This window comes from Patagioenas fasciata, chromosome 21, assembly GCF_037038585.1.
Source record: "Patagioenas fasciata isolate bPatFas1 chromosome 21, bPatFas1.hap1, whole genome shotgun sequence".
NCBI classification, from domain to species: domain Eukaryota; kingdom Metazoa; phylum Chordata; class Aves; order Columbiformes; family Columbidae; genus Patagioenas; species Patagioenas fasciata.
The window spans coordinates 2,993,301-3,018,967 of record NC_092540.1 but is presented as its reverse complement, the minus strand read 5'-3'; the positions used below and the strand labels follow the sequence as shown (position 1 = coordinate 3,018,967).

The window sequence follows — 25,667 nt, the reverse complement described above, 5'->3', positions numbered from 1 at the left end:
TTATGCTGCAAAAACCCATGAGAAAGCAAATTAAGCAAATTAAAGCCCTGAGAAATCTTCCTTTGGCATAAGCAAATATTTCAGGAAAGATCAGGAGCCGTCAAGGAGATTTTTCCTTTAAAAGTGAGTCACCAAATCCCGCTCAGCATGATATGCTCTATAGGCAAATGCTGGTGAGCTCATCCAGCCAGGTCTCCAACTGGGTTGTTTTGGGAAGGGACAAGGAGCTTCCTCCTCTTCTGCACCCAATGAAAGGCACAGTGCCCACCAGACTGACACAAGGCTCTGGTGATGCCCACATGCTGCTGGAAGTCTTGTGGTGGGGGCAAAACCAAAATGATAACTAGCTCCTTCTCCAAGACATGAGCAGCTTATTCCATAATCGCAAAAATCCTGTTAAAGAGCCTCTTTTGCAGCTAAAATCTTCCCCATGTCATGTCTACAGCATCATTAGAAATTGCCTGAGCTGGGAGCAACCAGACCTGCATCCATCTCAGGTGCTGAATCTTGCCCATGGGCAGGAAAGGGAGTGCTGGAGAGTGTTGGGCTGTCCCAAGGTTGTCCCCTTGCTCAGCTCAGGTGTTACCAAAATGCACCAAGCCAGAGATCTACCCTCCAGTCTTAATCAAGGTTTATGTCCAATGAATGCAGCAGTAAGACTTTATCACTTAAAATATTAGAACTAGAGTGCTACCAGGGACATAAACCTCCATCTGCTCTCCAAACAGCGTGTGCTAATAAGCAGCATAACACCTTCTAGCTGCTTGGAGAGAGAATCTGGGTGGTCTTGGTTCATTTACTAACACATTAGTCCTCTGCCACTGTCAGGTACTGCAGCAATATGTGTGTTAACACCTTGTAGGAAAACACAGTAGAAAAGGGATTTAGAGCATGCAGAACCGGGAGGTACCAGCAATGTACGTGCAGCTAAAAGAGCCCAAAAGGGATGAAAACAGACCAAAGTGATGCATTATGCACAATAAAAATGGTCTCATGGACAAGCTGGGGTGATTTGGTATCTTTCAGGTCTAAACTCTGGTCTCCGTGGTATAGGAGGAACGATGCATCATCTCTGCGATGCCACCGCCACCTGGAGTGACAATATCTGCTGTGAAAGGGCACCACAGCAAATTCGGGGCACCAACAAGAAACACAAAATTCCTCAGAATTTTGACAGTTTCAAGTGGGGTTTATTTACAGTAATTGCAACAGATTTCCACACGACTTACTACTGAGTGTCAGTAAATTACACAATACATACAAGAACCTTTTTCTATTCAGCAACCACGTATCTTGCATAGAAAATCTTCTTTTAGAGATAAGGCAGAAAATATCATCTCAAAAAGAAACAGATTTCTAAGGCCTGACACACCTGCCAGGACCTGTTCTTGGAAGCATTTCCCACCCTGTGCCCCTCGATTCAGCCAGAGCAATCAGCAGCAGCACTCACCTAAGACTGAGCCTAAATTTATGAGCACTGCTCTGCAGCGTTAACTACACCAGAGTAGTTCCAGCAGGCACTCAGTACTGTTATTAAATGATCATAGCTTATGTCTGCTAGCAATAGAAAACCTTTTAGATACTCCCTTGGAGAACATCCTTTGGTGGAAGTCAGCTAAGCGAGGGTTACACCAGTTTGATCTAACTCGGTATTTCCATCTTAATGCAAGATTGATGCATTCACTCATGCACCTGGCTAATGAAACAATCAGTGCTGGATCAAACATAGATGAGAAATTGCACTGATACAGCACATTATTTTCCCATTCACTGCTGATGTTATCAATGTCCCAGCAGTTCGTTAGCAAGTCATTAACAGCTTCTGCTCTCTAAGGAGATTTCTCCATCCAGTCCAGTAGGATGTCCAGCTCACCCAGGGATTTAATTGCTGCAGATGTGACATCCAGCTGAAATGATATAAAGAATAGGTTGTGAGCAAAGGTAGAGAGTACAAGCCACTGTAAAGAGAATCTGAATAGCTGTGTTAATTACTAAACTTAGTTATCAACTTACCGCTTCATAGTTGGCAAGTATCTGCTTAAATTTCTCAGTGGATTTCTGTCCACACAGGCACTTATTTTGCTCATGCTAAAAAATAAGATAGAGTTCGTTAGTTTGGGGGGTTAACTTTTAAAAATAAGAGATAGGTTTCTAATTATGCTGGAAATTACTGTATAGACTGAGACCTTGTTAAACTCTGGAAAAAGCTGCAGGTCCTTAAATCAGACTTCAGTTAAGAACAGAGTTGACTTTGATGGACAGAAGGACAGGATAAATGTAATTCTTGAAAACTCTTAAAAACATTTTATAAATAAAGATTTTGTAACTTTATGTTTATTTATACGCCAAATGCTATATTTATATACCAAATCCTAACAGAGGAAACTAAACTCTAGCAATTGCCAAGACTTACACACTGCGCGAGCGTCCTCTTTACGCTCAGGAAGGAATTGGCTATGCTGCTGATTTTGCGGTTGACATATGAATCCTCGGTCTTGCAGTGTCTGAAGACTTTGTCCACGTAGAAGTTGGAGAGGCGATGGGCAATGCAGCATCTGTCTGAAGACTTAAGGAATAAATTCATTTTTAAAAGATCCGAAGCGCCATAAACCTGTAGTCACCAACCTTTCTGCCCTTCTCTAGAATAAACCATCTCTACCAGCAAGCACCGTAGCTGAGCGCAGACGGATGTTTGACTCATATAAAGCTTTTCCAGTGATGCTTGGTGTAAACTGGTAATATAAATAAGAAGTTATTTTAGACTGATTTTCCAGATCCACCCTCAGCAAGTCCTAGTCAGCAAAATAAATTGCTGATTCTGCAGCTGGTATTACAGGTTGATACCTGAAGCAGTGGCCAATGTTTAGAGCCTTAGAGTGTAGGAGAGCTGCAAAAAATTTGTAATGTATTTCACATTCACCTGCTCTTGTATTCTTCAATAACTTTGCATCCGAATCCCAATTCACCTCACTCTGCCTCCACCAACCAAGGCGGTGGGGAGTCAGAGCTAAAGCTCCTGCAACCGAAACATCACATACAACAACAACAATCTCTGCCAGCCATTTCTAGAAAGCCAGTCAGGGTGAAAACCCGGTGCAGGAACCGGGACACCCACTTCTTTTCACATACGTGATCCACAGCACTTTATCCTCCCTGATCTGCTCAGTGTCTGCGTTTCGCAGGAACTTAGCAGCAGTCACGGTGCTGAACAACATCCCCAAGCGCCCTGAGCTGGTGCACCCCAGGAGGGGTGTTAGGATGCTAGCTGGTCAGAATTATTCAGAATAAAAGCAGGGACAGGGTGAGGACACCTACCTTCACCTTGTGCAGAGAGTGCGGGTACGACAAGATGCTGAGGGTCCTGATGGGATCCCTGGCTTGCTGCGGGGGACAAGATCGAGATGGTGACACACACCCCGGCTCAGGAGGGGTCATTAAAGAGCATCCCCAGCTCCACAAGAGCCCGGAGCAAACACTTACGATATTGGCTTTAATTGCAGTGAAACCAGATCGGATCTCAGTCACGCTCATTGAAACTCTGCAGGGTCCGAAGTGGAAGATTCTGTTCCCAGCTGTCAGCATCAAATTCATCCAGCACATGGTGGAGAAGAGGCAGAGGAACAAGGGGGATCCCTTCATGCTGCTGTGGGATGCAAACACAGCTCAATGCCTGGGAGACCTGGTCAAGGAAGATGATATCACCTCGCTATATTTCCTAAATAACACAGTTGAGATGCTTATGAAAATATATGTATTATATATAGCACATGTACATGTGTATTAAAAAAATCACACTGACTAGTATCTCTTACCCATTTCTTTCTCACTCCCCATGTGCAAGAGCAAAAATCAAATAAACCCAGATATTTAACAGAAGATCCCCAAAGAAGGAAAAAAATCCAAATAAAATACCAATTGAGGTTGCATGTAAGCAGATAAAGTTCTTCTGAAAAATAAATGCAGATAAATTAGATTTTTAAAAGTCTACAACTCAGAAGCAACAGGAGGGAACTGTGATTGAAAGCAGCAGATCCCAAAGTCTGATCACAGAAGAAAACGTTTCCCCTCAGAAAAAGCGACCTTCAGCTGCAAGTTCTGATAGCACTGAAAACCAAGGTTATGAATGAAAAAAGAGCCCTTTCAGAGAGAAATTATAGGAGTAGAAGGAAATAGGCACAAGCACATAGAGCAAAAGGATAAAGATCAGTATTTTACCTTGTTCTTTGATGTGGGTTCCCCTATCTCGTTGATGTCTGACCTGAAGAGCTCCCAAGAACGCATTTTTATCCAGGTATCGGGAGGAAATAAATCGGATTAACTTTGGGATTTTTCTTTAGCTTTCCCCAGCCTGTATTTCCCTTTGCAACTCACTGATTTAATGAGCTAGTGAAAGGGACCAAATCTCTCACCCACACGTGCTTCACTCACCCACGGAGGCGGGAAATCTTGGCATTGCTGCATCATTTTTTCGTTCGGGAAACAGGACATGACCAAAAAGAGGGACCGTTGTGGGGGTTACATCCCCAAAATGCCAAGCTGGTACGGTCACCCCATCCTGGAGTTGTTCTGCCAAGTCCCTCTTGTAGAAGGTCCATTCCCAGCTCATCACAGAGATGGTGGGATGCAAGAAGTTGAGCAGTATAACCCCCTGGGATGCCCATGGTCCAAATACACCAAGATGAGAGAGATTCTGGTCTTAGATCAAGGTGCATTGGTAAAAGTAGCGTGACTCAGAAAGCCGGCAAGACCTTTCTCCATTTCTGTCCTGGCACATGGAGCCCTCACCCATCAACATCAAGGGACCCACTTCTCAGGCTTTGTCCTCATGTGGATGGACACTTATCTCCTTGGGACCCACTTCTCAGGCTTTGTCCTCATGTGGATGGACACTTATCTCCTTTAGCACACCCCTGGTGTTTGGAGACCAGAAATGCATAGGTCCAAGCAGGGAGGACTTGGGGTGACACAGCTCCCACCACAGTGCCAGAAGTCACTTGGTTTGTCAGGAACGTGGGTGACTTAGGTGATCATCATGCACGATCCAAACATATCGCCCTGCAGAAAGGCAGAAAATTCACTCAAACATTTAAAAACCCACCAGCTCAGTGGCAGCAGGGAACTTCTACCCACCAGCAAAGACTTTGACTGCAAGGTCTAGAATTACCCTGCCACAAGCATCAGCTGCTGAGCAAAACTGACACAGCCAGGCATGTTTTCATAGCAAAATTTCTGATCGACTGTCCTCAGGGAACCAGGGTTTGCCAGCTGGGATGTGCTGGCACATGAATATGGCCATACTGGTCCAAAACCCAGGCTGGTTCACCATGCTGTTGGCTCCGAGGCTGGTTTGGTTGTTCTGTGACCCCTTGGGAGACAGCTAAGTCCAGTCTACAAACAAAAACAAGCAGTTAAAGAAAAACTAATCAGACCACCTGTACTCAGTAGGGAAGGTTGGATGGACTAGAGGCCATAGAGGTGGCAAAGACACCCCTCTAATCGCACCGCCAACATCTGGATCAGCCGCGGTGCTCCAGGGGAGAGCAGCATCCTGTTGCAATGCAGGTGCATCTCGTGGGCCAGAGCTGTTGGATGAAGTTTGCTGGTAACAAAGCTCAATCTAGAAGTAAATCCACCATCAGGGGAAGACTAGGCAAATAGATTTTATGCCCAGGCTAGTCATAGTATCGCATACAGTATTGCCGAAACTACCTCGAATACTAAACTTGCCTCTCTCATTCCTGTGCCTTCACACAGTAAAATGGCCAAAAGGCAGGTCCAAATCTGCAGCAGGCTGTGTTTGCTGTTGCTGAGGTGTTGGAGGGATCCTCAGCAACTCCAGGCTGCTAATTGCTGCCTTCCTCCCCCAATTCCCAGCTGCTGCCTGTAATTGCAGCAAAAATTTCACCCGGAGCAGAGGTAGCAGCATCAGCAGCATTCCCAGGCAGCCCGGTGCACACCCAGCCTCTGAGGAAACGAGGAAAGAGGTGATGAGTTCTTACTTAATTATGTAAATTTCAGATGAGAAGAAGGGATTTTTCTTTTCCTTTTGTTAACTGAGCTGACAGTCAACACAGTTCAGCTAAATGCCAGGAATCAAGAAAGAGTCATCACTTCAACATTGCCAGCCAGGCTGGTGGAGGAAAGATGTTGGGGTGATACAGGAACAGGAGTGAAGTGTTGTATTACTGGGGTTCAGGATGTTGCTCCATTCCAGATCTCTGCAGGGTCCTGGCTGAGTGTCCCATGGCCTCTCTGTCCTGTCACTGACCATTTGTGAAGCAGAGGAAAGAGTTTCACCCTCACTACAAGGCCAAGGAGAAGAATAACCACATCAGAGGTGGGGAGACAACCCAGATAGATTTTCATTTTCATTTTTAAGTGTGTGTGCAATGGTGGTGATTGATTACCCAAAGGGCTGGACCTGGGGGAGGTCTGAAACCCTCACTTTTCAGAGTAGATGGGACGGCATGAGCAGGGATCTCTGCATGCGTTGGACTAAGTCTTGATGGAAGCAAATCACCCAGGCTTGGCTTTCCCCAGGCAGCCTAAGTGAGACTCTTGTCTACTGGTCAGAGACAGCAACATGAAGATATCCTCACGTTTCTCATATGCTCTGGGAAGAAGGAGGAGAAGGAGAAACAGGGGTTTCTGAAACACAGCACTGTGACAAGGCAGATGTGCTCAGATAGTAAAATACCAGCTGACTGCTGCGGGCACTTACAGAATAACTAAGCCTTTTGTGTGCAGCAGTGCTGGACAGTGTGTGAGGAGGTGGTCTTGTTCCCACGAACCCATCCAGGCAACTCACAGGTAACACAGGAGGGCTCCTCCCTTGGGATTTTACAGTAGGCACGTTGTGACGGCGCACACTAAAAGCAATTGTGACCCAAAATACAAGCAAAGGCAGCATGGACAGTTGTTAAGCAGCTGCCACCACACTAGCGAATTAAAAACTAAACCCTGCGTATCACCAGCTTGTCTGAAAAATCATTTCTATGAAGTCTGTGGCGAGCAGCACAGCTCCTGCCACCTCACATCTGCAGTGATGTGACTCCACAAGGCACAAAAGCAGCTGGCAGCATTGGTGGGACCGAAGGGAACATCCCTGGTCCAGCCTGGAAACCAACGCTTGGAGCAGCCTCTTGGCCCACTCAGGTTCTTGGCAGCTGCTGGGATCAATGCTCAGCCTCACCCTGCTGAGCATCCGCATCCGCGCCGCCGTGCGGGGCTGGCATCACTGCTATGGCAACGGAAACATCTCAACAACAGCCGAAAGCACCAGACTGCTGCAGACAAATGGCTTGTTGAAATGAGTAATAAATCAGACGTTCCTGGAGAGCCCGGGAGCATGGCAGGAGATGAGACACCTACTCATCGACAGCCGGTTACGTCGGGGAAATTCAGCTGTAGCTCCCAGCTCTGCTCCAGCACTGGGGTTGGAGAGCCAAGCCCTGTGCACATTACTCACTGTGAGTTACCAACCCAGTGCTGACCCAGCTTTAGTATTTCAAATATCCAAACGCTTTGAGTTTATCCTAAAAAAATCCTTTAAAAATACATAATCAAGTTGTTCTGATCTGCAGGAGTCATGCTGTCAAGAACTGACCACAGGCACGTTTTAACACTAGATTTCCAGTAAAGTGTTTCCGAGTGATAAGGTACCAGTTTCAGTAGTGCATTTCAATGTAGTTTCATGCTATAAGAAGATCTGATAATACTTTACAGACCATTCTTGGTTCGCCAGGCTTTGTTATTACTCATATTTCTACAGCAGCTTTAGGTACACCAGCATTTCAGATATGAGGCTGATAATGGTTTGTGTAGAGATCCCCAGAACTAGACAGTGCGAATGGTAGAAATGCCTCCAGTAATTTTAATAAAAGAAAAATTGAGACTTAATAACAAAGTCCAGCAACAATATCTGACCTCAGGAACTCTTCCTGACACACCTCTGCAAAAACCAATTGGCCACCCTGAACAAATACACTTGTAGGATGGTACAGCTCTCCTGGTAATACTGTAGCTCACCAAAACCCTTGCCAAAGGAACATAATTCTGTTTCCACAGACGGAATAAAATGTTTCTGCTTGGGTTTTATGCATTAATTTCTACTGGCAGTGGTGTAAATTGCCAGACAGCCCCACCCTGGGTGCTAATGGGAAGAATGACTGCAGCTCTGAGTAGTGCTGTAAATGCCAAGCAATCACCTGGCCCTCCAATCCAGAGCCCGTTTCAGATCTCGTTTGAACACGTGCTAACCTGGCACAGTGCGCTGGAAACCTGGGGATTCGCACCAACACCCAGATGGGTGTCACCTGTCCCACCGTCACCCTTTCCATCAGCTTCTGCATTTACGCACTTTGCTCTCTGCAATGGGAACGTGCTCCGTGGATGCCAGTGCCCTGTCCCAGCCTCCAAAAATCTGGCTGCTCTTCTCTTTCTTCGTTAGTGCAGTTCATTATCGACAGAAACCAGGGGGCCGTTACTTGCAGGCTCGCCAGCCCCGGTGCCCGCTCAGCCCCAGTTCTGCAACGCTGCTGACAAAAGTCAAAAAACTGTTTTTCTCGGTAAACTCATCAAATGACTCAGAAAAAAACACAAAACCTCTGAACCTCTACAGCGAGTTATCGGCTGCTAGGTGTGGTACATCGTGTGCCCTCTTCTCAGTCACGTTTCTAACCATAACCACTTGAATAATACCGAAAATCAAACACTGAGTACTGCCTTTTAGGGAGCAACAGGCTAGCCACAGCTCAACTTAACGAAATGAAACTTATTCAGTCAAACGCAGGACACGTCCAAAGCCATGGCAACCAAATTCAGGTTGTTTTCTGGCGTTTCTTCCCAAGTGGCTCGTGATACATGGAGTTCTCAGCAGCGTTAGAACCTCCCTTCATGGGCAGAGCAGCTCCTTTCCTAGTGCTGAGGGGCTTGGGAGAGTGTCCCCAACCTCGAGACAACATCAGAATCATCCTGGTTCTGGGCATCACCCACAACTGTCCCTCTGGGGCTGTTTCTGCTGTTTCCTGCTACGCATGGCCCAGCTCTGCATGTCCCCAGGTGTGTGTCCCACCAGACAGGAGACGGAGCCAGCTCCCTGGGGACCATCACCCCATTGCTGCGGGTGGCCCTGAGCTCACCCTGTCCTGGCTGGGTGGCCAATGGCCGGCTCCTGGCTGCGCAGAGCCGCACGTCACAGAAAATGACGCTATCTCAGGCACCACCTTCACGGAGCAGATGTGACACTCATCTGCGTCACTCACCAATGGCAGCGCTGCCGCCAAGCCAGGATTTCACCCGAAGAAGGTAAAAATGAACGCAAAAAGGAGTGCTTCCCACACACACACCTCTAAGATTCACCTTTCTGGAAGGGGAAAAGCGTGGTGGAGGATCTTGTACACCGACACATCTGTTCTGCAGAAAACCATCGATTTAGTCACCAGGGTGGGGGGCGTTGAAGGTTAAATACTTGCTTCCCCTGTTTTGATAAAATGCAAATTCATCTTTTGGTTATCACAAATGGCATCTTCCCCAAAGGGAAATGCATATTGCTGGTCTTTACAGTTTAATGATACAGCTAAAGAGCAGCTCCTGGTAGTTTTTCTTTAACTGTCTATCACTTGGGTTTCAGCAAGCACCTCTGTGCCCAGGGGTTCCTCTGCCTGCAAACACGAGCGTGCAAAGCGCCTGCTCAAAAAGTCACAATTCCAGCCCAAGTGCTGCTGTGCTCAAAATCAGCTGCATGTGATGCGAGGGATGATCCCCGGTGAGTCTGACACATTCCTGCTAGTGTCAGCAACAGGCTGGAAAAATCAAATTCCTCTTGGGAAATATTCACCCCAAAAGTGTAACAGCTCAGGAGTTATCGGAAAGGTTTAGCTGTCCCCCTGCTTGGGTACATGTTACGCTTTTGTGATCATTTCAGTAAGATTTCCAAGTCAGAAAGTGAATTTCAATGGTGTGGGCTTTTTATTTTTCATTCCCACTCCTACTATGTTAAGGAAATTGGTTATTTCAGCAAAAAATGAGTTAGCATTGCCTGAGAAGCACTGCCCTGCCATTGAACATGAACAGAAGCATTTATAGGAGAACAATATCAAGTCCTACTGAGATTTGCACCGGTCTCCAAACGTGATCTCAGTCACTCAGATCTGCCAGCGAGATGAAATACGGGCTTAACGAGTGAGGCTTTTTCAGTTTCCGAGAGGTTTCTGAGGCTTTTTGATGTGGCCATCTGACATATTAGCAATTGGGCTTCTCTAAACAAGTGGTAATGCCGTGTACAGAAAAAGAAAATGCTGAAGTACAGGCAAGATTTGGAGCTGTGTGAGAAGCGTTCATGCTGGGGGGACCAGTTTTTCACAGAGAAACGAAACTTTGGTGAAAGATCTTTCTGAGGGAGAGAGCTGTGATCAGCGAGGGTGAAAATGATCTAAGCAAATCAAACTTAAGCTTTCAAAACCCACAAGAAGCCTCTGTGCAGAATCCTGCAGAATTTATATTTCTTTACTACACTTGCTTCTAATTTTCCATATATTTTTCCCTCATTTGCAATTAGCGCTACAATCTTAATTTGCATTACCAACCATCCTGAGGCTTCTCTTGTTCCTGCAGCCTTGGGGAGTCCTGTGGAGGTTGGGTTGTGCTTGGAAAGAGGGCAATCTGAAAGAGACATGAGACCAAAGAAGATCCAAATATGAAATCAGTTGAAATTGAAGAAAATAGGTCATTTTAAGGATAGAGGCTTTCCATAGCCAACCTGGGGATCCCCAGCTGAAGCCCGTGGATGCTGCCATGACTCATGGAAGAGCTTCTGGGGTGCTGGTCCCCAGCAGTTTGCTCTTGGTCCAAACAGACTCGTTACTGTTGAGAAAACCAAAGCTGAAGTTCCTTACTTTGAAAATTCAAATGAACAGTCACAGAAAAGGGATCAGTTATCAGGTGCTGTCTGCAGCACGTAGAGATTGAAAAAGACCACGAAAAATAGAACAGCATGTGCGCAGAGTTATTGGGGTTAATGATCTGCACCCCCAGAGAAGGAACATCAGACCAAGGACTTTAAGATGCAGCAGGCACAGTGGGCAAGGGCGCTGCTAAGCAGAGGGGCTGTTTCTTCTCGAAATATCAAACCACCCCCACTTCCTCCTGCAAAGCATCACAGTATCACAGTATGTTTGGGATTGGAAGGGACCTCAGAAGATCATCCAGTCCAATCCCCCTACCAGAGTAGGAACACCCAGCTGAGGTTCCACAGGAAGGTGTCCAGGCGGGTTTGAATGTCTGCAGAGAAGGAGACTCCACAACCTCCCTGGGCAGCCTGGGCCAGGCTCTGCCACCCTCACCATGAAGTTTCTTCTCAAATTTAAGTGGAACCTCTTGTGTTCCAGCTTGATCCCATCACCCCTTGTCCTATCATTGTTTGCCACCGAGAAGAGCCTGGCTCCATCCTCATGGCAATCACCTTTTATATACTTATAGACATTAATAAGGTCCCCCCTCAGTCTCCTCTTCTCCAGACTAAAGAGCCCCAGCTCCCTCAGCCTTTCTTCATACGGGAGATGCTCCACTCCCTTCAGCATCTTTGTTGCCCTGCGCTGGACTCTCTCCAGCAGTTCCCTGTCCTTCTGGAACTGAGGGGCCCAGAACTGGACACAATACTCCAGATGGGGTCTCACCAGGGCAGAGTAGAGGGGAAGGAGAACCTCTCTCGATCTACTAACCACCCCCCTTCTAATACACCCCAGGATCAGTCAGAGCTTTGGATGGTGTGGCTTTTTGAATAACCTCAGCGAAGTCTCGGGGAGAAGAGGAATATCCATCACAAACGCTGCTGCTGCCATTGAGAGCGACACCCAGCCCTCACGTTCCTCCGGTCTTGTTCTTTGGAAGGACTAAAAACCGATGAAATAGCAAAAGTCATGCAGGGCATTTTTTTTAGAAGGCTGTCCCACGGCGCCTGGATTTGCCCATTGGGGTGAAATGTGCTGATGGTGCAGGCAACAAATGATGCCTAATAGAGGAGAAACTGAGTGCTCACTGCTATCTGCTCGATTTGGGGAGCAAATGAATCACTCCAATAGCTGGTCAGAGCTGTCATAGCTTTCACCAAAACCGAAACTTACGGTTCAGTAAATTATCTGTGGATTCTGTACAGAGCCCAGCTCTTAAAGACAAGTTTTGGTTTTGACTGGGTTAATATTGCTTTGAGCACGTGTTAACTTGGGAGTCAGTCTCGATTTCACAACCATGAGGGGTCGCAGGTGGTTTCGGTGATGCTGGGGGATGCAGGACTCAGAGCTCTACCCGCTCCAGCCCCGGGCAGAGATGGGAGGGTCAGGACAGGGAAAAGAGGCAAAAAATAGGCAAATTGGTACCAAATCCCACACTGGCAAGTCTCCTTGTGTTGTTATTCCACTATGAAGATTTTAAAATACATCAGATCCAAATATTTGTCAAAAATTCTTCATGTGTAATTAAAAAACCCCAACGCTTGGGTGCTATTTTAATCACTTTTTTCCACCTCTTGTTTGCACAATTCCATTAATCCCGGTTGGCCTGGCAGAAATACATCCCTCCCAGCAACCAGCAAAACCCCCTTTTAGCCATAAATTTAAATCAGGGCATTGCAAGGATTGAGGTTCTTACATTTGTCTTGATATTTGCAGCAAAGAGGCTGCCAACCTCTTCTACCGAAAGGGCAATAAACCGCCAATCTCTCCTTTCCCAACAGGCAGGAGACAACAGGGGAAGTTCGCTTCAGATCTTTCTTCTTCTTCTTCTTTTTTCTTTTAAACACCATTTTCAGCGAGAGGGGGTTTCCACCATTCGGACTCATCTTCCACTTCCCACTCACAGCCCTCAAAAGCTACATGGAAAGCAACAACCAAAAATGGACACAAGTGGTCAATCTCATTACTGAAATAAACCTTCCCTGGGCTTCCACAAAAAGATAAATCCAGGGGAAAATTGCCTAAAAAGCATGATAATATCTGTGCTGAACAGAAGCGGAGCAGAGATCCCAGGTCCTATGTAATTAAGATACCTCACAGGAGGAACAACCAGATCATATCACCAGCAATGTCTTCTTCTGTGGGAGAAAAACAAGCCAACAAACAAAACCAATCAAAAAAACCAACCGACCAAGAAAAAGGCAAACAAACATCAACAATAGAAGGGAGATCTGAACACACAAAGGTAGAAAGTTATAAAGAAATATTTAAGAACCTCTGAAAGCACTGGAAAACATCTCTGATGGGTCGTGTTTTCATTCAAACAATCTCTGCTTACACAGGTGAGGTCAAAGCTGCTTTGTTCTCTCCCCACTTGTGGCACAGACAGATGCTCACCCTGTGCTAGGGCTTCATTAGATTAATTAGGGTTAATTTAAAATTCCTCAGCTTAAAATCAACAAATTCAATAAAAAAAACAAACTAACCAACCGAACCAAACGCCTTCTAGGAACCCTATTCTATTGCATTATTCTCTGAAAGGGCAGCAGTGCCAGCAGCAGCTTTCGAGCTGATTATTCTGGGAATCTGCATCATGAAACTTGTTCCCTTTGCCCCAGCTTCTCAGAGTGGCCGCAGAAATCTCAGGTTTGAATACAGCCTTGCGTGGCCATCGCTATTTTCTTCCTGGTTGAGTAACACTCTGGCTCAGAGCGTGGGTTTGCCCTGCACAGAATGGTTCTCAAGGGTGTCCCAGAGGCCGTGCCATTATCACGTTGATGATTTTGGGGCAGAAAACTGTGGTTTGGGCATGTGGGAACCCCCCTGGCAGCACCGGGGATGCTGCAGCATCCCTCACAGCGCCGAGAATGAGCCATCACGTGCGGCATCAGCGGCCGCAGCACGTGTTTATCTGCGTGTCGTAGGGTGGAAAGATAAGAAAGCCCAGGATTTCCCAACCCACATCATGAGCTGCTTGGCACCATGAAAAAAAAAAAGACATAAAAAGGCAAAAAAACAACCCCAAAACTCCACTGCGTGAGTGACCTGGGTTGATGTTCGGGCTTCAGGCCAAGGGGGTTGCTGCTGCTGTGGAAAGTGAGTGAAGTTGCCTCCGTAATTCACCTCGCCGATCACGTTACGCTTCCGAGCAGCTGGTTTGCATTATCTGATTTCTCAAACCGTGATAACTAGTTTCTGTCTTATGACCGTTCGCAACTATAAATAGTTTGTATTTGTATTATGGGTCATAGTGTTGGTGCTAAATCATGACAAAGACAACATTCTGTAGAAGATGCACACAGCCCAGTAATACCAAAACTAGAAGAAAAGAAACTCATCAAAACAGCAATTGTGAAATGACCTGTTCGAGATAGGAGTTGCTCAAAATTGCCTCTGTAGGATGCTCAAAAAACAAAACCAAAACTCAGTGCAGGAGATATTTGGGTAAGTCAAAATGGACCACATATTAGGGAGGTTTTGCATACTTTTACCTTCTTAACTTACCAGAGAAAGCCTCGTTTATCCTTGCTCAGAGCACCCACTCCCCACTCTCTGAAATGACAGCACCCACATCTCATCAGTTCCTATAAGGACAGAAACAGGACATTGGAAAATCCCTGCCAATAACTTATTTCAGGAGGAAATAAAATAGAAGAAAGGTAATAACCCCTCCTGGCCTGACATTGCATTGATGGGCTCATCAGAAGATGCAGTGACAAGAGTGCCTGAAAATGGCAAAGCACATGCAACGTGGGGAAAAAAGCCCAGCTCGCTCTTCTAGGTTTGCAGAAAGCAGCCTGAAATCCCAGGGCAAGATATTAAATAGGAATGTTATTCTCCACCTGCCTTACAGGATGCATCAGACTTCCAAATACTGGGAGTTTTATGTATGCAATTTAAAAAGTGCAAGTATTTCTCAGTTAAGTTAACCACCAAAACACTGAATCTACAGATGGAAGTCTCTATTACTCGATGCTTTTAGGTCAAGATTCCAGCCTGATTTAAGTAAAACGGAATTTTTGGACCTGGTAAGTAATTCTTATGTAAGGCTCTCCCTTTGTCATAGTATAAGTCACATTAGAGGTCATAATAATGTCCTCTGTTCATGATTAGTAACCTATTTCTGGACACTTAGATGTTACAAGATGAACAATGACATGGGTTAAATTTCCAAAGAGTAATTTGGGGTTTACCTGTTGAGGCCGTTATGAGTCACACTGCTAATTGTGACAAGGGCGCTAGAAAGGAGGTTTCCAGAAGTACAAAATCCAACGTCACGCCTTGCCAGCTAAAAAAAGGGGAAAAAAAATGCGGTCCAGTTGATGCTTCACCCATCAGGAACTGTTAGTCATCAGCAATGGGGCAGCCGAGAGGCCAAATGACGTTACTTCAAAACTGCTCTTCACCCAAGGTGAATAAAAGGTCACCAAGTCCCTGCTTCCCCCAGAGCATCACTGACAACAGATCTCCCGAACCTCAAGGGATGAGAAATGGGGAATTTTTGAAAAGGAAAGAAAGAAACACATCATTATGATAGCCTGGAAATCTAGGGGATCCTCCAAAGCGATATCTAGAATACAGAGTGCATAAACCATGCAATGTTCCTTTGTCTGAGAGCAATGCAAGAGGTCAAGAAGGCAAAAACCCCTTGCCCACAGAAGAAAATCTACACATGTAGGCATCTCTTTTGATAAGAAGTGTGAGATGCCAACCCGCGCCAGCAGACGGGACCTCTGGAGATCACCGAACCCCAGCCCTGCCAGTGCAGTTTGCCCAGGACCATGTCCAGGAGAAACCTTTCCACATGCCACGCTGTGGGGGAAAAGCCATCGCCTCAATGCCTCTGTTTTACCGCAGAACTGCAATTCTGCTGTCTTGTCGAGTATTTCTTGTGAACACGCAGCTCTCAGAAGTTTGTGGGAGGTGGGGTAAAAGTGCATGAATGGCTTTTGAGTAACACACTTTCCTTCGTGAAACGATCTTCTTGGCAAACATGAAAGCTGTTTCCTAAAGGTTTAGAAATACACCCACATCCCCCGGACACTCTTTAGGAAAAGGTGCTTTATTCATTCATGCAACTACTTCGTAATACTGCAGAGTCAATGCCTTTCCACAGCAGTAAGCAGGAGTGAGTCAGAACGAAACTGCACCGTCAAGATCTCTGACACGGCAAAGGAAATACAGGTAAACAGAGCAGCATCTCATCTGTGCGCAGGCCAGAGTTTCCTTTGTGGAATGGACACATCTGGCTTACGCTTGTATCAAAAAAAATAAACCCAAACCAAAAACAAGCCAGGTTCCAAAACAGGGAGGAGGGAATTGCACAAGAACCGCTCTGGGTGTCAAAGTGAAATGACTTCACGGAGACCTGCAGATGGCTTAAAATAAGAGAAGTTCGGAAATGAGTGCTCAGCCCTTGGGTAGGATGGAAGGAGGGTTCCTGGCATCGTGCCGCTGCAGAGGAGATTCCCGTGTGCCACAAAGCCCCTTGGCTTTGTATCCCACAAAAATACCTACAGCTGAGGCTGGGAGTGACCCCTCTGCTGCAGGGGACCCCGTTTGCAGAGGAGTTATTGGGGCTGCACCCTCTAGCAAAGGGAGCGGGTTTAGTCCCAGGCGTTGGTCCCAGAGATGGAGCCAGCTTGGGGCCATGGACCTGCTCCAGGGCACTGTGTCCTGACAGCATCATACCCATTGCTCTTAGCACATCAGTTTGGATGCCCTTATGAAACTCAAGCAGCTGGCCAGGTCTCAAAATCATAGACTAATTTTGGTTGGAAAATACCTTCAAGACCATGGAGCCCAACCGTTCCCCCACCCCTGGCACTGCCCCATGTCCCTGAGAACCTCATCTCCATCTGTTCAACCCCTCCAGGGATGGTGACTCCACCACTGCCCTGGGCAGCCTGTTCCAATGACCAACAACATTTTCTGGGAAGAAATTGTTCCTAATATCCAATGTAAACCTCCCCTGGCAGTAAAGCTTTGTCAACCTGTGACAGATTCGAGTTAATTCAAAATAAGCAAAAAAAATCTCTCAGGGGGAAAGCAAAGAAAGGTGGGAAACTACCAGTAGAAACAGGTTGAGTTTAAGACTAGTGGGTTCTGTCCAAGCCACCGCCTGCTGCTCGCTCTTCTCTCAAACTTCTGCTGGCGGTCAAGGGAAGAAACCGCACGGCCGCATTAGAGCAGGGGAAGAAAATGGGTCACCAAAGACGTGACACACGCTGTGATTCAGACAACCGAGTGTGCCTGCAGTGATTCACTGGCAGCAGCCTTCCCCGGCCCCTCTGGAAGGGGCAACATCAACAACCAAAGGAAAACAAATCAGAACACAAAATCCCACATTGTCTTCTCCTCAAACACTTTGATTACTAATGTTTCATGCCCTTTACTCTTACTCATACATACGTACACCAAATATTCCCCTCTTTTGCTCTTCATTTTTATTTTTTTAAAAACAAAACTAAATATACAGTAACAAAAAATAATTTGCATTTTTCCAGCTTCTTTTTTCTTTTGCAATAAGTCCCTTCACAGAGGTTTGCAAATTTGACTGGAAAGAGGTTCAGTGCAGCGAAGGAACAAGTGATTTGTCCAAAGCAATGTGCTGCAGGAAGGCTGGGAAGAACATGCTATTCCCAAATAACAGGGGAGCTTTCAGAGAAAACCATCGGGATTCAAAAAAGCCAAATTCATCTTCACTTTCTCTTTCTTGAGTAACAGATTCTCAAATTCATCAGTGAAATCTTTATCACAAGGAAGCAAGGGTGTGTGCACTAAATATATTTAGAAAGAGAACATGAAAGAGAGGAAAAGGGAAAACAAGAGAGACGTCAGAGGAATGATCTCTAGTTCTGAAATGGTAATTTTATCGGAGCTGGGACAATAAGTCTCAGTTAGCACAGTACACCCAGTTCACAGAGCCAGTGTCCATTTCTAGGAAACAAAATAGGATCAAAAAGCCAGAAACCCCAATATTCATGACCTGCTTGTCCACTTTAGCAGCACACACCAACATCAAAATACCGCATTCTGTGGCACAAACCCCACTCCACCCAGCTGCATATTGAGTTCAGTAGACATGCATTAAGTGACAAATATACACATATATATATATAATGTATATTTCCAGGATATCATCAGAATGCTGAAGGAGTAGACAGCGTATTTGTGCAGGCTCATTTAAAGCAATGCTACTGCATTGTACACAGTACTGGGGATCCCAAGTGCAGGTTTAATACAGAGGTTTAAAAACAGAAACACTTTTTCCCCCCTCTAACAATAAGATGTTCATCTCAAAATAAAAAGTAACTGTGCGAATGCAGAAGTAACCTCACGTGGCACCTTTTCTGCTCCCATTATATGCGAAGCTTTCCTCCTTAGCCACATTTAAATTTACAAGAAGCAAGCAATGAAAAAAAAATGCAGAGTCTAAGCACAAAAGATTTGATGGGGTGTGAGGAGAGGAGGGGGGTCAAGTGAACAGGAAACCAAAGTTGACGGGAAACCCAAGTGACATTTGGTTTTAATGAATGACTTAAAACCCCAATATTGCTCGCCAGGAAATGGGGAGAGGAAATGGAGTGATGTTTTGAGAGTATAAATTAGGGGCTCCATCAAGGTGAAGGCTGCAGATCGGCTTTTTGAACCCTCCCGTGAAATTCAACCCAGGGTTGGACCAAGGAGGGGAAAAGCTGATATTTGGCAACATGCAAACCTGCCCAGCGCTGCTCCTGCTGCTCCTGGCTGCCTGCGCCCTGCCCGCCCGCTGCTCGGCCCCCCAGCCCTCCTGCCTGCACTTCTCCGAGCTGCTGCCTGCAAAGCTCAAAGAGCTGCGCATCACGTTCGAGAAAATCAAGGATTATTTTGTGAGTATAACCCTCTCTTCCTTCTCATTTTATTTTGCAAAGTTCAGTGATTTGGATGAGGGGGAAGGCAGCTTCCTCCTGGCAGGAATGGTTCGGTTGTGTCTTGTGCTATGGGCTGCGGGGGGTGAGCAAGAGAAGTTCAGTTTCGTTGCTGGGTGAGCGACAACATGCAAAAGTTTTCCTCCTAGTTTTAGTTACAAGAGATTTCATAATGAATCTTTGCGAACCTTGGTAGCCAGGCTTCACCCTGAATGTTGCATACCAAATTTTTCACTGAATTAATAGGAAGGAAATAGTCCCTTCCTCATGGCAATGAGGTCCAGCCTTGCTGAATCACTGCTGGATGAAAAGGGAAACCTTTTGCTACAGGCTTTTTTCTTTGAAAGAGCCACAAAAGACTGAACGCGGTATTTTGTGACTGGAGAAATGCTGCAGTAACCAGCACTTGCTGTAGTCCCTGTGAAAGGTCGCTGCTTTGCATCACAGCTAACGGAGCATCAAGGGTTGCTGAGAAAGCAGCACAAGATGTACTCGGAGCACTTGTTGCATCAGTACTGATAGGGATAGTTGCTCGCATCTGTGTTACTGGTTTAGTTGAAGTCAGTGTGTTTTAGCAATAAAACAAGATAATTCTCCAGATTAAATCTCAGGCTAACGACATGGCTTGAATTTATTATCAAACGAACGCAACCAAGACCTTAGATTTAAAGCTTGCTGTGAATCTCCTTAGTTAATGATGGGAAGGAGTATTTTTAAAGGAATATATATTTTTAAAAGGGATATTTTTGAAGCTCTGGTACCACTGTTGGGGTGGATACCTCATTTACCTGCTGTAACTTTGACACCCACCTGAAGAGCCACAGGGTTTGCACCAGCACTCATGCACTAACACCCTCTGCAGCTGCAAGCGTGCAACGCTGGCAGCAGCGGGAGGAGCGTCACCTTAACGAAATCAGTGGTTCTGGAGTTTGTGATTTCATTATCTTGCTGTCTTGACCTAAGGGTAGTTGCCCTGCAAGATGATGAACCATGGAATCGGTGACTCCAGTGTCTGGCATCACTGTGCTGTGCGTTCTCTGCCTTCGCTTCAGGGAAACTGTGAATGCAAGCAAGCAAAATGATCGTTCAGTAAAGTGAAGCGAAAATCAGCATTAACTGCCTGCCTAATTAAAGCTCATGTTTCATTGCATCCTTCTACAGCAATCAAAAGATGATGAACTTAGCATCCAGCTACTCAGCTCTGAACTGCTGGATGAATTTAAGGTAAGAATTGCGAATCTCATCTAAGTTTCTTACCGTTCTGCCAGTGGTTTGTAAGAAAGGCAGCAGATTGTAAAGTGGGGTGTTTTCAGTGTCACAGAGAGACAGTTCTCCAGGCGAGCAGCACACGTGTGGCTGTGGTGGGGCTGACGCGTGGTTCCCCCCACACCATGATTGTGATATTCAAATAACACCCACGCATACGGGTGCTGGTACCCGGCCCCAACGCCGTTACCTCCTCTCGCCCCAGGGGAACTTCGGCTGCCAGTCGGTGTCGGAGATGATGCAGTTCTACATGGAGGAGGTGCTGCCCAGCGCCATGAGGACCAGCACCCTTCACCAGCAGAGCATGGGCGACCTGGGCAACTTGCTGCGGAACCTGAAGGCAATGATGAAGCGCTGTGTGAGTGGGGCTCAGCATCACGGTGTGGGTGGGATGAAACCAGCGCTCTGGCAAGGCAGGGACCAGCAGCAGGGTGGGGAGCGGGCTCTGGGTTTCCCCAGGAGCAGGGACACGGGATGGTGCGGAGGAGCAGGGCTCTGGGTTTTCACTAGTTAAATAATGATGATTCAGAGGCTCTGTTCAGGAGCACAGCTCCGCCCAAGAGATGCCTGAAAAGATAAGGAAAGGGAGGGTGGAGGGTTCATCCAGTCTCTTACCTGGGTGCCTGAGCAGCGCAATTCTTCAATGATGCCTCCCAAAACCACGCCTGGTGCGGCTGTGACCCCACCGCAGGCTCACTCAGAGATGACGAACCCTGCCCTGGGGAGGAACCACGGCGGGCTTGCCATCGCCCAGGGCTGGGAAACAGCTCGGGTCCATGCTCGGGTCTTGCTGAGCTCCGCTCATCCACGGATGGTCCAAAGCATCCGCAGTTGTTGTCCCCGAGAGCCCCACGTAGGGAAGGGGAAGGTGGAGACGGCCGGGGCGGCAGTGACGAGGGGCAGGAGGAGGGGAGAGCCGCTGTCGTGCAGCCGGGAAGGAAACCCGGGTGGTTGAAGCCGCTGCTCTCGTCCCTTTGCAGCACAGATTCTTCACGTGCGAGAAGAGGAGCAAAACCATCAAGCACATTAAGGAGACGTTCGATAAGGTGAGGACCCGCTCGCGTGGCTGCGCTGGGGTGGGGAGGAACCACTGGATTTTACTGCTGACTTCAACTTAGGACAGAGAAGAGAGCGGCTGGGCAGAAAAGCAGATGTTGGTGGAGTAAGAATATATTTAGAGATTGTGCATCACATATATCGCCACATTCAGACTTAAACAGGCTTGGCTTTCACCTGCAGATGCATGAGAACGGAATCTACAAGGCCATGGGAGAGTTTGACATTTTCATCAACTATGTCGAAGAGTACTTGATGATGAGAAGGAAGTGAAAATGCCCACGGGTCTGCACCTTCCACACCAAATCCTGCTGTTCTTTCAGGAATCACTTCAAGTTGCAAGAGCACGCAAGAGATTAAGTTATCTTAGGGTTCAAGTCATGAATTACAGGTCAATATCTTCAAGTTTCGTATTGTATTTAAAAGTTGGGGGTTTTTTTGCAGCTGAATTTAATATTTATTACTTCTAATACCTCAGTGTTTGTGTTTACAATATGTTTTAAAGAAAAGTGTGATGAGCTTGTAAAATACTATTTATTGTTTAATATTTTAATACTGTTTATGATAGGGCTATTTTATTCATAGCTTCATAACACCCAAAGCAGCGTTCTTGTGGGGAGCAGACGGCAAGCAGAGTTAATCCTGAGAGCAGTTTCACTGAGTACAGGTGTCTGATCAGGAGCAATTCCAGCTCCGAGCTCAGCAGAGTTTAATTCTGAGCAAATGAGAGCTCTCCTTGTGTTCTATCCCTCTATTTATTTATGCAATCAATTGGTTTCTTAATGCATGGCCATGTCACTGTGTCTGATTCTGCAGCTGGAATTAGGCACTGAAATAGTCAAAATTATTCCATGGCTTTGCACCGAGCAAAAGAACCGTAAATGCAACCAAGGGCACTTTTTCTTCTGTACTTGAAAAGCAAAGTAGAGGAGGTTCTGCACTCCTGTGATCATGTAGAGAAATAGATCAGTTAATCCCACCTCCAGACTCAGCCTATATATTAATCCAGATGAAAGAAAAAACTGTAATAGGGAAGAAATACTTGGTTCTAATAGAACTTGACTTAAATGTTGTTAATGACTGACTTCCAGAGCTGCTGGGTCAGCCACTCTGCACTTTCGAAGGTTGATCTATTTTCCAGTCTTTGATTGGGTTTTACTTGCCATGTTGTTGGAGGGGGTTTGTTTGGTTTTTTGGGGTATTTTTGGTTGGTTATTTTTTAGTGTGTTTGTTTCTTTGAGTTTTGTTTCTTTGGTTTTAGTTTTGTCGGGTTATTTCTTTCTTTTAGAAGTTAGAGGCTGTTTAATTAACCACCATTTTAAGGTGGCTTGGGTAATTTGCATTCAAATTCAAAAAGCTGCAAACAGCACTGACAACATTCGGGTTTGTGTTATTTCTAACCCTACACCCGAGTAGCCCCAGCAGACGAGGGCTGGGGGGGGAACCTGCAACCAGAGTCGCTTCAGTGCCCCCCAGAGCTGCTGATTTTGGGGCTCCCCTTCCCCTTGTCTCCTGCGTGTCCCCACAAGAACTACAGGACCATAAACCAGAGACATCTGCTTCTAATATTTAGAAGTATTAAGGCACCGATACGGTGAAACACTGTCAGCTTGTTGTTTGCTGTGTAGGTTACCGCTGAAGAGAGGCTATTTATACTTGATTTATTCTGTTTGTATATTTATGGTGACAGAAGGGCATTCCTACTGGCAGACACTGGGTATCCCAGAGCAAGGAATGCTGCTCCGGGTGGCATTGGCTCAAGGGCAACGTGGGAGCCAAACACTGTAAAACTTTAATTAAGCTTCTAACTAGGACACATTAAGCTCCTGTTGAGCCAGCTCTGTACCTGTTTTTCCACCAAACGCTTCAACTGCAGCGCTGTAGGAGAAGCAACAACATTCCCAGAGCAGCAGCGAGAGCCAAGAGCATCAGCGGCTCCGTTCTGGTGGGGGGCACTGTACCTTGGCCACAGCTCCTGTCACTGTGTGAACTTGTGCATATGTATCTGTATGAAAAGAAATCTTTTATTTTTGCTAATAAAGACTTCCTAAAGAATAAAGCCTCTGTTCTGTTCTCCCAAGTTGTTAACGGGGCTGTAAATTGGCACCAGCGCATGGATGCTGTGCCCAGTGTCACTGCGCTGGGCAAGAGCCCAACGGGCACGGATCCAGGCAAGGAGAATCACTGAGGATGTGTTGTCTGCATTAATAGCCGGGGAGTGAGAAAACATGAGATCCTCACACCTAAATGCAAATTTCTGGTGAAATTTGCTGGAGCAAAATACCTGCCAGTGATTTCTTACAGTAGAGAAATGCTGGACCCATGGTCCTCCATTTATCTACTGAGTTGGTCTTCACTTTCCATTTGTTCTCAGGCAGCATGAGACCTTGATCCTAGATCAGAGAGTAGATCCTAGCCAAGAACTAGACTACTATAAATTAACAACAGAACAGCTTGCTTTTCCCCAGACTGGGAATTATGTATCTATGCACCTGGATCCATATGCACAGCAGCTGAATCTTTAACAAAACCGAGCAGGTGTGTACGTGGGAACCTGCAGCTCTGCTACTCACAAACCCAGAATTCAACCAGCAGAATCATTTCCAAACTCAAGCTCACACTGGCCGCCCGGGGCAGCTGCTGTTCCCACCTGGCCATGTTTCTGTTTCACTTGCGAGCCTCTTGCTTTTTCGCTGCTCTTAGCCCTTGCAAGTCCAGCCACCTCTGGGGGTTTCTGCCTCCCAGCACAACCCATCAGCCAGTGCCACCGGTGCCGAGAACCACCACCTGATTTTCACTTTCCTCTTCAGCAAGTCCACTCCGTGCTCATCCAACAGAAGCTCCGTCTGTGGTTAAAGCCACATGATTGTGACAGCCCAGCAGCGTGCCCGGAGCAGCACAGGACCATGGACAACCCGCAGTGCCTGGCGAAGTCCAGCACGCAGGCTTTTCATGGTGAAACCAGCTGAGCCGCAGCAGATGAATCACTACCAGCACTTGGCAATCGTCCCCGCTGCCCGCAACATGGCTTTGTCACAAGGTGCCACAGCACAGGCAGTCACTTCGCTTCTTCCGCTTTTTTTTTCCCCATCAGAGAGAATCCCAGTTCACAAGAAGATGTGATTCCCAGCCAGAGAAAAGAGTGTGCACACAGGCTTCACACAGGTAAGCAGTTAGTGGTTTCACAAGCGCTTTAGTTTAATTGCTGCAACTTGTGCACAAGCACATGTGCGCACAGACAAAACTCCTGAGGGCTCCAGAGGTGCTCAAGCATCAGCTGCTTGTTATTTAATTTTAACCGGCTGTAACACTCAGCCCCACGCAGCTCGTGCCTCTGGGCGCCCTAGATTTTAGCAGCACGTGACTGAAATTGGGGCTTTTGTCACGAAAGAGGTCAGGGAAAGCAGGGCAGCGTGCCCCGGCTGGGCACACGGCATCGGCTGCCACTTTCTTATCTCGACTGCACCTGGGTGGCAAGAGCCTGACTAATACCGAGTGTGGGAGGGCACAGGATTACTAAATGCTGCCGGTGCCCCTCTCACCACGAGTGCGCTTTTGGTGCTCATGGGCCTTGTTTCTGGGAAGGGCTCATCTCCATCACCTGGGTCCAGCATCCCATGGAGCAACCAGAGCATGGTCCCTTCAGACCCAGGGACCCCACACATCCCACCTTTCCCCGTGGGGCTCCACTTTCAGTATTTCTGCAAGTAAAATCTAAGCCTGACACCTATTCATCTGTGCTCTGGCTTTACCTGTAAGGTGGAGGAGCGGCATCTCCGGTTGTCTCATAGCAAGAGGCACGCAGGGACATGAGTGTTGTGCCCTGTGGTGTGGGGTCTGGACACACAGGGTGGCCGGGGGCTGCCCTGCCCTGCTCTTCTCCTTGCCAGGAGCCTTTGTGGTCTTGGCACCAGTAACATTGGCAAGCAGAGCTCCCACAGGGATTGCACGTGAGGCCGATGAGCGGATGCTCTTGCTTTCAAGGAGCAAGGACAGTTGCTCAGTGATTGTGGGCAGGAACTAGCAGCATCGCTCCTGCCTGTGCCCCTCACTGGGGATAGAACCCAGGGTGGGAACCCTGCACAGTTATAGCTTGTTCAGGAATAGGCCTTGCTTCTCTAGAAAGTCAGTTGGTCACCTGTCACTTTGTCACCTGCAAGAGCCCAACCATCAGTTTTCTGCATGCTTTAAAAGTTTGGCAGCTGCCCTGCCATTACCATTTCTTCTTTCCTCTAACACTGAACAGCAGTTTGTCCTGGCCTTTTTCTGAGCTCTGCAGGTTCCTATCACAAAGTCATCCACTCTCCAACAGCACAGGAAGATGCAAGAGAAATAGAAAAAGCGTAGGTTAACAAACACCCCCCCAAAAAAGCCCTTAACAACAAACAGGCATCATTATCATCAGTATGGCCCTGCACCCAGTCATGTCCACCCTGCTTCACCAGTAAGGGTCCAAAGTTCCAGTGCAGAGCTGCAGGAGACACCC

At 46.8% G+C, this 25,667-nt stretch overlaps 2 protein-coding genes and 1 long non-coding RNA gene across 3 annotated transcripts; 1 reads left to right on the top strand and 2 right to left on the bottom strand.

Moving 5' to 3' along the window:
* Positions 1-1,168: 1,168 nt before the first annotated feature.
* On the bottom strand, positions 1,169-15,236 carry LOC136110956 (interleukin-20-like). Its single transcript, XM_065854706.2, has 10 exons — positions 15,143-15,236; positions 14,454-14,533; positions 12,646-12,865; positions 10,760-10,863; positions 4,216-10,662; positions 3,481-3,643; positions 3,316-3,381; positions 2,414-2,566; positions 2,014-2,088; positions 1,169-1,907 (listed from the first exon to the last, which is right to left on the bottom strand). Exons 6-10 carry the CDS (start codon positions 3,637-3,639, stop codon positions 1,830-1,832), a joined length of 531 nt encoding a protein of 176 aa, XP_065710778.1. The 5' UTR covers positions 3,640-3,643; positions 4,216-10,662; positions 10,760-10,863; positions 12,646-12,865; positions 14,454-14,533; positions 15,143-15,236; the 3' UTR covers positions 1,169-1,829.
* Positions 15,237-17,381: 2,145 nt separating this feature from the next.
* LOC139829585 (uncharacterized) lies at positions 17,382-21,117 on the bottom strand. The gene is made up of 3 exons (XR_011742118.1): positions 20,741-21,117; positions 20,316-20,459; positions 17,382-19,916 (listed from the first exon to the last, which is right to left on the bottom strand). It is a non-coding gene; the product is annotated as an uncharacterized lncRNA (long non-coding RNA).
* IL10 (interleukin 10) lies at positions 18,662-23,183 on the top strand. The gene is made up of 5 exons (XM_065854595.2): positions 18,662-18,820; positions 20,021-20,083; positions 20,331-20,483; positions 21,106-21,171; positions 21,365-23,183. The coding sequence occupies exons 1-5, from the start codon at positions 18,662-18,664 to the stop codon at positions 21,452-21,454; spliced, it is 531 nt and encodes a 176-aa protein (XP_065710667.1). The 3' UTR covers positions 21,455-23,183.
* The last annotated feature ends 2,484 nt before the right edge of the window (positions 23,184-25,667 follow it).

Bases quoted from the DNA above. Each gene is read 5' to 3' on its own strand.
- LOC136110956 (XM_065854706.2), bottom strand. From the start codon at position 3,639: ATGAAGGGATCCCCCTTGTTCCTCTGCCTCTTCTCCACCATGTGCTGG. The intron at 2,567-3,315 runs GTAGGTGTCCTC...TTATTCCTTAAG, and splicing joins ACTCTCTGCACAAGGTGAAG to TCTTCAGACAGATGCTGCAT. The intron at 2,089-2,413 runs GTAAGTCTTGGC...CTTATTTTTTAG, and splicing joins AGAGGACGCTCGCGCAGTGT to CATGAGCAAAATAAGTGCCT.
- IL10 (XM_065854595.2), top strand. From the start codon at position 18,662: ATGCAAACCTGCCCAGCGCTGCTCCTGCTGCTCCTGGCTGCCTGCGCC. The intron at 18,821-20,020 runs GTGAGTATAACC...ATCCTTCTACAG, and splicing joins AGAAAATCAAGGATTATTTT to CAATCAAAAGATGATGAACT. The intron at 21,172-21,364 runs GTGAGGACCCGC...TTTCACCTGCAG, and splicing joins TTAAGGAGACGTTCGATAAG to ATGCATGAGAACGGAATCTA.